We start from the raw sequence: 12500 nt of genomic DNA on the forward strand, positions 1-12500 counted from the left end.
AGGAGGTGTTTGGAATCATGCCCTTGTTACAATCATCAGCCAATCAAAGGTGGTCCGCTTGCCCATTTACCCAAATTAATGGTTGAATATTACTGATGATCAGTGTTATTTAAGAACATGCAGTGTGCGTAGGGTACCAAAACATCTTCCTCGTAAAAAAAGCATCATAACGCTCATTCTGGCGGGTCTGTTATTTACTGTAGGCTCGCCAAACCACATGCCTTTATTTTGGGCAAGCCTGCATTCATTCATTCATTCAACCTTTATTTATTCGGAGGGTCATTGGGGGAAGCCCTCATTTTTTTCAATGAAGCCGAGAAATTACAGAAGCGAAGCAAAGCGCTCCACAAACAAGACAACATTCGAGGCCTTCTGTTGAAGAATTTTTTATATAAAGCCTCGCTGACAGTAATCCTCCTGCCCTGATAGGCCTACCACAGCTGTGGATAGTGTGGAATGTTCAAGTAATAACACAATCAATGTGTGTCTCAATTGTCCCCACTGACCACCTCACACATTTCTCTAGATTTTTGCAACAAGAACTTACATGACACAATGCCATAAAATATGCCAGTTTTAGGACACAGAATAATGTTTGTAATGATACCAGGTAGGCCAGGTATTGTCGAAGGTGCATGGTGAAGTGAAATTCTTACTTTGGAAAACAAACATTTGCCGATATCATCGCCGATCATCAGAATATTGCAACAGATTCAGTGTTCTGGACTGTAGGTAACTTGTTAAGCCAGTGGTTCTCAAACTTTTATTTCATTCCCCACTTTGATCAAGGGCATGACTGATGATAGTGGAGATAACGTGTTATCGAGGCTTTTGCAAGTCAGCATCTTGACGGTAGTCTATTAAAATATAAGTTTTTCGATGTCCCAAGCGGAGAGCCATACTTTATTGTTTTTAACGATCTCTATGCTACTCACAAAAATGTAGGCATGGGGACATGATGAAGTAGGTTATCCAACTGTGGGTGTGTTAAATTATTGTGATTACGAGCCAGTGGTTTTCAAACATTATGCATTGACTCGGACATCTAACTAAATGCAACAGGCTCATATCGTCCTCGCATTCGCAAAATGAGGACCAGTGTTTTGTCAAATTGCAAATAGCTATTTGTTTTAACTATTTTTTTTATGATAGTAGCCTATACAAAAAGCACTTCATACTATCTTAATCTTGGAATATGGGGAGGGAAGTGGCGCGTCTGCAGTCAGCCAAATATTAATGTAATTCTGCGGCATAAAGCAGATGTATTTGTTTACTGTACAGAAAAATAAAAATGACATGTCAAGCAGTCAATTGACTACATTGCAGTCAAGAAGTAGGGCAAATTAATAAAATAAATACAAAACCAAAACGTGGGTCATAGTTGTCTAAGCCTCTATTGCGTAGCCTGTTAAAAACGTCGCCAGATAGTATTAAATCGGCAACAACATTGTTTTCTGCAGAAGCCTACCCAAGGCTACAGATTAATTCTGAACAGTTATTTCTCTACTGGCTCAATTATCACATCATATGTTTTGATTTGCGTAGTTGCGTTAACCCCAACACTGACAATAATGTAGACAGCAAATTTCGATTTCGATTTTCGTTACCACCGTGTAGTCAAGCCTAAAGCCATACCCAAGTAGCCTAAATCGAGGTAATGTTTAATTATGCATGATTTATTTTGTTATTGAATTCGTAGGCTGGGATTACTCTCGGCAACAATTATGTAAGGGACGGCAGGCAGAGCGATGTACAGTGGCAGGCGACGACAGTGGCTGAAAGTGGTACTAAAGCTTCACGCAGCTTCACGCCGCGTTATGCGCGAATGAAGTGGTCATTTGAAAGCGATGCCCACTGTATACAAAATTTGGTATCGATATGTGACAGTGTTCCTGAGATATGGACGACTTCCTGTTTCGGAGCTTCGCCGCCGATTTCGTTTGGCTGTGACGGGCAAACGCTTTCGAAAATCAAAAAATCCTTCTGGTAACTTTTGTGAGGCTTGGTCCAAGGATAATGTACGTCAAGTTTCGTGGCGTTCAGATCAAATTTGTGACCTGTGAAAATTTAGTTTCGCTTTCTGTTCAATCCAATATGGCGGACGAACGGCACGCCCACCTGACGTCATCTTCGCAAGCAACTTACACCGGTACTGACCGGACGTTTTAAAGTTGGAACGGTGTCTCTGTCTCAAAGGGCCTAGGCGCTAGAGCTGACAAAAAATTAGGGAGACGGGAAAAATAATAATAATAATAATAAAACTTAAGAAGAACAATAAGTGTGCTGCTTTGCAGCAAGACCACTTAATTATGCTTTTAAATGAATGTTTGACTCAGGTACATTCACAAAAAGACCCTGGACCTTATTATCATGGTCTAAAACGCATGGTCACTAGTCAAAGGGTTATTTAAATTTAGTAGGATGTCCAGTCCACATTGGGAGTGTTTTCTTTATCAAACGTTAGGCGGATGGCGCAACAAGGCGTTCCTAGGTTTCTTAATCAGTCATGGGTGTGTTTTGGGAGTAACATTATTTAAACCAATGAGAATGACATCTGTTATTCCCTTTAACAGCAAGCAGCGCAACTTCAAACAGCGCATCGGTATTTTGATAGTCAGCGGCGCATTTGAAGGAATCTGCTTGCGAGACCGTATGGAACAATTATTCCACTAAACCGTGCTTTACTAAAACCTAGCAGAGTATAGCTTACATGCATTTGCACTCGTCTATTATTTGAACTCATTGGCAAAGTGAAACTAACTTCATTGTGGTGTCAGTCAACGACAAAACAGTTATACACAGTTAATTACTTTCACTATGGACTGACAATGAGTTACCATCGAAAACATAGCCTGAAAAAAGCAATACTTACCCCAATAATGTTCGAATGACTGAATAAAAAACATTTATCCTGCAGAGGAGTTGCTTATATCTTGTGACAGTGCGTCTTCAGCTGTGCTCCATACGTACGTGTCTCTCGCCTCTCCCCTAATCACTTTTAACCGTCATTACCAATTTGCAAATGATGGTGAATAATTACTCATCGTGAGATGTACTTTGTGATATCTTTATTCTAATTATGTTTCCAATTGTAATTGTGTAATTTGTAATGTTTTGCATGGATATGCGCAGGTGTGCACTTGTGGATGAGAGAAGCAGGGTGCACAACCGCCCATATCACTGTTGATAATACGCTCTTAAAATAACATATAGACAACTGACCATGGATTTCTGACCAGGTTTCTCTTGGTCAGGGGCGTAATGTGTTTTAGGTAGTGTTGTGTACGATAGAGATTTTTAGACAATGCGCCAGACCCCTCCTCAGGTCGTTAATTGCCCCTTTGTGCGTTGCTCAATAAAAGAGACGTGCAAGATAAGAATAAAGAGACGTGCAAGATAAGAATAAACTTTAGAGACGTGCAAGATAAGAATAAACGTTGCTCAATAAAAGAGACGTGCAAGATAAGAATAAACGTTGCGCTGAGATAATAATCCTCTTTCCGCCAGGTATTGCGTCGCGAAAATAGGGCCCCCTTATTTTTACAGAATTGCGTGTGTGTGTGTGTCTGTGTGTGTGTGTGTGTGTATGTGTGTGAGTGTGTGTGTGTGTGTGTGTGTCTGTGTGTGTGTGTGAGTGAAAGTGTGTGTGTCTGTGTGTGTGTGAGAGTGTGTGTGTGTGTGTGTCTGTGTGTGTGTTTGTGTGAGTGTGTGTGCGTGTGTGTGTTTGTGTGAGTGTGTGAGAGAGTGTGTGTGTGAGAGTGTGTGCGTGAGTGTGTATGTGTGTGTAAGAGAGTGTGACACTGATGTTTTTTTGGGAGGTCTGTCTGTCTTCAGACACTGATGGTCTTTTGGAAAGTGTGTCGATCGTGGGACAAATAAATAAAGTGTGTGTGTGTGTGTCAATCATGGACAAATAGGCAGCTCTTCCACCGTCATAGGAGAGCGTGCCTTTGAGCAGTGGCACTTTTTAATCTTGGAGAATAAATTTGCTGCTTATTAATTAGAAATGATACATCTGTAAGGCTTTATGACTGAATGTGTGTGTGTGTGTGTGTGTGAGTGTGAATCTTTAAGCCTTTATGACTGTGTGTGTGTGTGTGTGCGTGAGAGTGTGAGTGAGTGTGAATCTTTAAAGGACAAGTTCGCTATTTTACACTTAAAGCCCTGTTTTCAGATAGTTTATGATTAAATAGAACGGTTAAGATTGAAATTTGGACACATGCTGCTGGTCTGAGAGTTTTCGGTTTCTGTGGTAGCGCCCCCCCACCTCCACAACGGCTGCATAGGTGCACTGGAACAATCCTTCCTAAACTTTCGTTTACAAAGACGTGAAACTCACCGAGTGGTCAGGGCTGTTCACTGATATGCTCACGCAAAAATCACTGCAAAAGATGCTTTCCAACAGGTGTTTTATCATTCGTTGTAAAACTGTAGAGCTATTTTTCCAAATGCCTCACACCCATACATTCTTCCGTTGAGAGCTTGAATAATAGACACTCCAACCCAGTTGGTGGCGATGATGCACCTTTGCGTACACTTGCCAATTACAAGCAAACCACTGGCATTTCATTGAATACACAGAAGCAGCTCGCTGTCTTGAAGTATTCAGCTAAACAGACGATTTGTGATTTGCGATTTTGTGCATCCGAATTGCGGGGAAATTCGTGGCAAAAAAGTTGTCACAGACTTCCTTTCAATGATCCAGAAAGGCTAAGTTTGTGGCTGGAATTTCTGGGGTTGGATGCGAGCACACCTGTTGAGGATCTGCAGAAAGCTGATCACCGTGTCTCTGCGGTCTGCATTTCACTGAACTTTGCTGGAGGTCGAAAGAAATCGTCCAAAAAGCTCTTTCGCCTGAAAAATACAGCGGATCCCACCTTACGGCCTGGGACGACGGAGTTGGAAGAACTTGGGGTAAGGTTACATTTTTGTCATGGAATTTACCTCGACATATTAGACACAAGAACCACAACACGTAGAATTGGTTTGCTCACAGACTCTTGGCGCCACGAGGAGAGAGTGCTAGTGAAAGGTATGAAACCCCTCACCATCAGTCTCTGAACCTGCAGCCCAAAAAGCTATCTTTTATTGTACAGATGCACACAGAAAAACAGGATGCCAGACATCTATCTCCTTCAGCTTGATTTCCTCAAAAACCCACGCACAGATGCACACAGAGGCGGGGGCCTCTTCCTGTGCGTCCCAACTCGAATTCTGTGTCCTTGAAACTCAGCATAATATTTTTGCTTACAGAGGTGATATATATATATCTGCTTACACAAGTGTTTTATACAATGATAATAATAATTCCTCTACAATTTTGTAACGTAACGTTTGTGACAGGCGGAAAATGAACTTATTTGTTATGTCTATAACCTGTCATGTTCACATCATAAGCACATCATAAGCCTAACACTAACCCTAGGCTACATGAATAATTTGGCTACATGATTTTGTATGTTAACTATTTTTTTGGCTGTGGAACTTTTATGATGAAAACGTAATGATTCACGTAGGCCATCACATCGTGCAAGTTCCAAGACATTTTAGCATTAGCCATGGACTTGACAATAATTTGGATAGCGTAGCTATCCAGTTACAGGTCCGAAGTGCTAACCAGTAGGCCACGGCTGCCCACAATATCAGTGAACACCCCTGACAACTCGGTGAGTTTCACGTCTTTGTAAACGAAAGTTTAATGCGTTTTAGAAAGATTGTTCCAGTGCACCTATGCAGCCATTGTGGAGGTGGGGGGGTGCTATCACAGAAACCGAAAATTCTCAGGACAGTGTGTCCAAATTTCAATCTTAAACATTCTATTTAATCATAAACTATCTCAAAACAAGGCTTTAAGTGTAAAATAGCGAACTTGTCCTTTAAGGCTTTATGACTAAATGTGTGTGTGTGTGTGTGAATTTTTAAGGCTTTATGACTGAGTGTTAGCCTGGCGGGGCCATCCTATATCATTGAGATGTATAGTCTGGCATCGAACCATTCACCTCGCTTAATCAAAGGGGCGGGCAGAGAATTGTCTTTCAAACTGCCTAGGCATGCAATAGGCTAGCGCTACGACCATATCCGTATCCGGTCGGCAAACGGCAAATACATCCTTCTTCAAAGTAATGACTTAAGTGCATTGTGTTGCTCAACTTTCAAAGAAAAGCACAAGTCCAACTCCTCCAAAGTTGACGCCAACGCCGATTCAAACAACCGCTCTTCGTTTCGCCATAGCCAACTTCCTTGTTGTTCACAGTCGCAGGACTGTCGTTATCCTGTTGAGCCTGCCTTAAGACTCTCTAACAAAATAGAGCGCTGTGATTGGAGAACATCCACGGTGCTAAGCCAATAGAAATCCCTATGGTTCGATACTAGACGTACAGGCTGAGCAAATTAATTTGCCGCCGCTAGGGTGCGTCTAGATTTCTAGGCTAACTGAGTGTGTGTGTGAGTGTGAATCTTTAAGACTTTATGACGGAGTGTGTGTGTGTGTGTTTGTGAATCTTTAAGGCTTTATTACTGAGTGTGTGTGTGTGTGTTTATGACTGAGTGCATCATGTAAAACGATTTTTGCGTCTTTCTTTCATGTCATGTCATGTGAGTCTTCATTGTAGATAAATAACTCCATTCAGCTGAGACTACAGAGCTTCTCACACAACTTGGTTAGTGTGTGTGTGTGTGTGTGTGTGAGTCTGCTCATGTGATAACCCTCAGTGTTTATGCTGTATTAGATGCTGTATTAGTTCTGATTAAGTGCAGATGCTCAAAAGTCTCTCAACACATTAGCCCCATGAACACACACTCACATAGACATACACAACGCGTGCACACACACACCACACACGCACACACACACAAAGAGAGAGAAAGCGAGAGATATATCACCTGCAGGACACTACCCTGCTGAAAAAACCAGCCTGACCAGCTAAAGGTGGTTTGCTGGTTGACCAGCTTGTTTGACCACCATATGATGGTTGACCAGCTAGACCAGCAAAACTCTTGCGAAAACATACCTTCAGCTGGTTTTCCCAGCTTATGATGGTAATTCAGATGGTTTTCCTTGTTGTACCACCTCAAGCTGGTCATTTTAGCTGGTGTTGCTGGTCTATAGTGCTGGTTTAACTGGCCATGCCAGCTTATGTTGGTCATTCTAGCAAACCAGCATGACCATCTTACACCAACAGTGTCAAGCTTGGCAGGCTGGTCACCAACGTTGTAGCAACATTGTGAGCACATACCACATAGGTCGCCATGACGTATTTGGATAACACGGTGGCTGCGTACATTTGTGTAATATGGGATGTGGTGGCCACGTCTTTCTAGTCCGTTTCTGTGATGTTGTGACGACGTTGTGAGCACATAGCGCATTGGTCGCCCTGACATAGTGTGTGTGTCTGTGCGTGTGTGTGTGTGCGTGTTTGTGTGCGTGTTTGTTTGTGTGTGTGTGTGCGTGTGTGTGTGTGTCTCGTGCGTGTGTGTGCGTCTCGTGCGTGTGTGTGTGTGCGCGTGCGTGCGCATGCGTGTGTGTGTGCGCGTGTGCAGGTACCAGTCTGCTGCAGGAGGTGGTGTATCTGGTGAGCCAGGGGGCGGATCCAGATGAAATCGGCCTCATGAACATCGACGAGCAGCTTCCCGTCCTGGAGTACCCTCAACCGGGTTTAGACATCATACAGGTACACACACACCCTTAACCGGGTTTAGACATCATACAGGTACACACACACACACACCCTCAACCGGGTTTAGACATCATACAGGTACACACACACACATACATAATCATTCTCAAACGTGTGTGTGTGTGTGTGCTCAGGAGCTGACGTCCCCCAGGCTGATTAAGAGCCACCTCCCTTACCGGTTCCTGCCTACAGCCATGCACAACGGGGAAGGCAAGGTGGGTACCATGACAACATGCTCAACCACTACAGGCAAATATATTAGAACATGCTCAATCCCAACAGGCAAACGGTCACGACTCAGAACAGTTGCAGATCAAAATGATTTATTTACAAACAGTCCAGCAGGCAAATCAGAGTCCAGGTACAGGCAGGTTTCGTAAACAGGCAGGCAGACAGACAGAAACAGACGGACAGGTACAGGCAGGTAATCCAAAACCGACAGGCAGAAGACTTGGTCAAAAACAGGCAGGGTTCAAACCGGGAAGAACAGAAACTATAATCTCTCTTTAAAGAGCTTCACGCTAGTCTCACTCACGTGGCAGTCAGGCAGCAAACAGTACATACCGTGACGATCTGACAAAGTGAACTAAAAGGGCAGTGTTTAAATACTCCACAAATCAACACAAAATGAGAGACAGGTGAACAGAAAAATTGGAGGGAATTCAACAAAGGCAGGAAGTTGCCCAAATAAGGACATGGGTGTGACTCCGGGCACATGACCCAACACATGGCTACAAAAATAAAGTCTAGAATTATCACACTCCAACAGGTAGGGGGAGACAAAAACAACAGTCCATACGAGAATCCTGACACAAATATATTAGAACACGCTCAATCCCTACAGGCAAATATATTAGAACATGCTCAATCCCTACAGGCAAATATATTAGAACACGCTCAACCCCTTGTCTACAGGCAAATATATTAGAACACGCTCAATCCCTTCAGGCAAATATATTAGAACATGCTCAACCCCTACAGGCAAATATATTAGAAAACGCTCAACCATTACCTACAGGCAAATATATTAGAACATGCTCAACCACTACAGGCAAATATATTAGAACATGCTCAACCACTACAGGCAAATATATTAGAACATGCTCAACCCCTACAGGCAAATATATTAGAACATGCTCAACCACTACAGGCAAATATATTAGAACATGCTCAACATTAGAACATGCTCAACCACTACAGGCAAATATATTAGAACATGCTCAACCCCTGCCTACAGGCAAATATATTAGAACACGCTCAACCACTACAGGCAAATATATTAGAACATGCTCAACCACTACAACCACTACAGGCAAAGATATTAGAACATGCTCAATCCCTACAGGCAAATATAATAGAACATGCTCAATATATTAGAACATGCTCAACCACTACAGGCAAATATATTAGAACATGCTCAACCCCTGCCTACAGGCAAATATATTAGAACACGCTCAACCCCTACAGGCAAATATATTAGAACATGCTCAAACCCTACAGGCAAATATATTAGAACATGGTCAACCCCTGCCTACAGGCAAATATATTAGAACATGCTCAACCACTACGACCACTACAGGCACATATATTAGAACATGCTCAACCACTACAGGCAAATATATTAGAACATGCTCAACCACTACAACCACTACAGGCAAATATATTAGAACATGCTCAATCCCTACAGGCAAATATATTAGAACATGCTCAACATATTAGAACATGCTCAACCACTACAGGCAAATATATTAGAACATGCTCAACCCCTGCCTACAGGCAAATATATATTAGAACATGCTCAACCACTACAGGCAAATATACTAGAACATGCTTAACCCCTACAGGCAAATATATTAGAACACGCTCAACCACTACAGGCAAATATATTAGAACATGCTTAACCTCTACAGGCAAATAAATATATTAGAACACGCTCAATCCCTACAGGCAAATATATTAGAACATGCTCAACCACTACAGGCAAATATATTAGAACATGCTCAACCCCTGCCTACAGGCAAATATATTAGAACATGCTCAACCACTACAGGCAAATATATTACAGGCAAATATATTACAACACGCTCAACCCCTGCCTACAGGCAAATATAATAGAACATGCTCAACCCCTGCCTACAGTGTGTGTGTGTGTGTGTGTGTGTGTGTTTGTGTGAGCAGGTGATCTACATGGCCCGTAACCCAAGGTGTGTGTGTGTGTGTGTGTGTGTGTGTGTGTGTGTGTGTGAACAGGTGATGTACATGGCCCGTAACCCAAAGGTGTGTGTGTGTTGTAACGGTCTGTCTTTCTCAGCTCAAATATAAGGGGAAGGAAAGTAGGGAAAGTCAGACATTACACAGGACTTAGAAATGCATAAATGCTCATTTACTAAACCCTTTGAATTAATAAGGTGAACTTTTATTAATGAGCATAAGTGAAATTACAAGAGTTCGTTTCACAGTGGTTCACAAACAAAAACATACATTGTTCACAAAATCTCCAGGGTGCAGATCGGATGTATATGGTCCAGTATGGAAATGTGCGGTGTGTGTAACGACAGTCCAGATAGACGTGTTCTCCAGTGTGTATTGTAATGAGCGGTGTGTGTAACGACAGTCCAGATAGACGCGTTCTCCAGTGTGTATTGTAATGAGCGGTGTGTGTAACGACAGTCCAGATAGACGCGTTCTCCAGTGTGTATTGTAATGAGCGGTGTGTGTAACGACAGTCCATGGTCCAGATAGACGCGTTCTCCAGTGTGTATTGTAATGAGCGGTGTGTGTAACGACAGTCCATGGTCCAGATAGACGCGTTCTCCAGTGTGTATTGTAATGCGAGAGAGTTCAGGCTTCTCACGGCACAATAGCCTAGGCCGGTAGAGCTCAATCCATAATGCACATAAATTAAACAATAACACAAATTCTTTGGCCAATCCACATGAAAACAAAACAATTCATAGATTATTCAGCTTTGGCATGTGTGAAACAAACAACTCAAACAGGTACATGCAAAGCAAACAATTCAGACAGACACGTGCGAAACAAACAATTCAACCAAAAGGCTCATTTCCGTATTTCCTCATTTCCTCATTTCCGTATTTCCTCATTTCCGTATTTCCTCATTTCCTCATTTCCGTATTTCCTCATTTCCGTATTTCCTCATTTCCTCATTTCCGTATTTCCTCATTTCCTCATTTCCGTATTTCCTCATTTCCGTATTTCCTCATTTCTGTATTTCCAACTACGTTGGCCTAATTAAGGGAGGTGTGTCCTAACCAGGGGACGTTCGGCAAAGTCGCAGTGTGTGTGTGTGTGTGTGTGTGTGTTTGTGTGAGCAGGTAATCTACATGGCCCGTAACCCAAAGGTGTGTGTGTGTGTGTGTGTGTGTGTGTGTGAGCATTTGATCTACATGGCCCGTAACCCAAAGGTGTGTGTGTGTGTGTGTGTGTGTGTGAGCAGGTGATCTACATGGCCCGTAACCCAAAGGTGTGTGTGTGTGTGTGTGTGTGTGTGTGTGTGTGTGTGTGTGAGCAGGTAATCTACATGGCCCGTAACCCAAAGGTGTGTATGTGTGTGTGTCTACTTGGCCCGTAACCCAAAGGTGTGTGTGTGAGCAGGTAATCTACATGGCCCGTAACCCAAAAGTGTGTGTGTGTGTGTATGTGTGTGTGTGTGTGTGAGCAGGTGATCTACATGGCCCGTAACCCAAAGGATCTAGCCGTGTCCTATTACCAGTTCCATCGCTCCCTGCGCACCATGAGCTACCGTGGAACCTTCGCTGAGTTCTGCCGTCGCTTCATGAATGACAAACGTGAGCACACACACACACACACACACACACACACACACACACACACACACACACATACATACACACACACTCAAACTGGTTTATCACACACACACACAGACTAGTATATCACACGCACACACACACACTGACTGTGTCCTTCTCTCACCACTACAGTGGGATACGGCTCCTGGTTTGAGCATGTGCAGGAGTTCTGGGAGCACCGCATGGACTCCAACGTTCTCTTCCTCAAATACGAGGACATGTATAAGGTAGGACACAGATAAGGACACAAGGCTATGAGGACATGTATAAGGTAGGACACAGATAAGGACACAAGGCTATGAGGACATGTATAAGGTAGGACACAAGGCTATGAGGACATGTATAAGGTAGGACACAAGGCTATGAGGGCATGTATAAGGTAGGACACAGATAAGGACACAAGGCTATGAGGACATGTATAAGGTAGGACACAAGGCTATGAGGGCATGGATAAGGTAGGACACAGATAAGGACACAAGGCTATGAGGGCATGGATAAGGTAAGACACAAGGCTATGAGGACATGTATAAGGACACAGATAAGGACACAAGGCTATGAGGACATGTATAAGGATATGCGTGATGCGTATCAGGCCGATTACTGCATGCGCGATGCGCGTATCAGGCCGACGGTTCAGGCGTATTGCTCCAGGCCGATATGCGGTTCTTTGGTCGATAAGTGCATGCGCGGATGCGGAGCGGCAGGACGAACGATCATTGCACGCGGCGGTCCATACCGATATGCGATGCGGTCCAGGCAAGGGCACTGCGGCGGATAAGGCGGTTCATACCGATAAGGCGGTCTGTACCGATAAGGCGGCGGCGGTCCAGGCATTCATACCGATAAGGCGGCAAGATCTGAGGCCTCGATAGCGGCAGCATTCCACCGATATGCGGCGGCGCGGCGGCGGTCCATACCGATAAGGCAAGGCAGGCGGCGGCATATCTGAAAATGATAAGCGCGGCATATCCGAGGCGGTCTGAAAATGATA

At 43.5% G+C, this 12500-nt stretch overlaps 1 protein-coding gene across 1 annotated transcript in view; it reads left to right on the forward strand.

Moving 5' to 3' along the window:
- Positions 1 to 12500, forward strand: part of sult4a1 (sulfotransferase family 4A, member 1) — a 46952-nt gene that overhangs the window by 19906 nt on the left and 14546 nt on the right. Inside the window, exons 2-6 of the mRNA XM_048267534.1 lie at positions 7540 to 7670; positions 7811 to 7891; positions 11359 to 11485; positions 11642 to 11736; positions 11769 to 11773. Coding sequence (XP_048123491.1) covers positions 7540 to 7670; positions 7811 to 7891; positions 11359 to 11485; positions 11642 to 11736; positions 11769 to 11773 — 439 coding nt within the window. The remainder of the gene's footprint in view (positions 1 to 7539; positions 7671 to 7810; positions 7892 to 11358; positions 11486 to 11641; positions 11737 to 11768; positions 11774 to 12500) is intronic.

Source organism: Alosa alosa, chromosome 17 (assembly GCF_017589495.1).
Source record: "Alosa alosa isolate M-15738 ecotype Scorff River chromosome 17, AALO_Geno_1.1, whole genome shotgun sequence".
Taxonomy (NCBI): Eukaryota; Metazoa; Chordata; class Actinopteri; order Clupeiformes; family Clupeidae; genus Alosa; species Alosa alosa.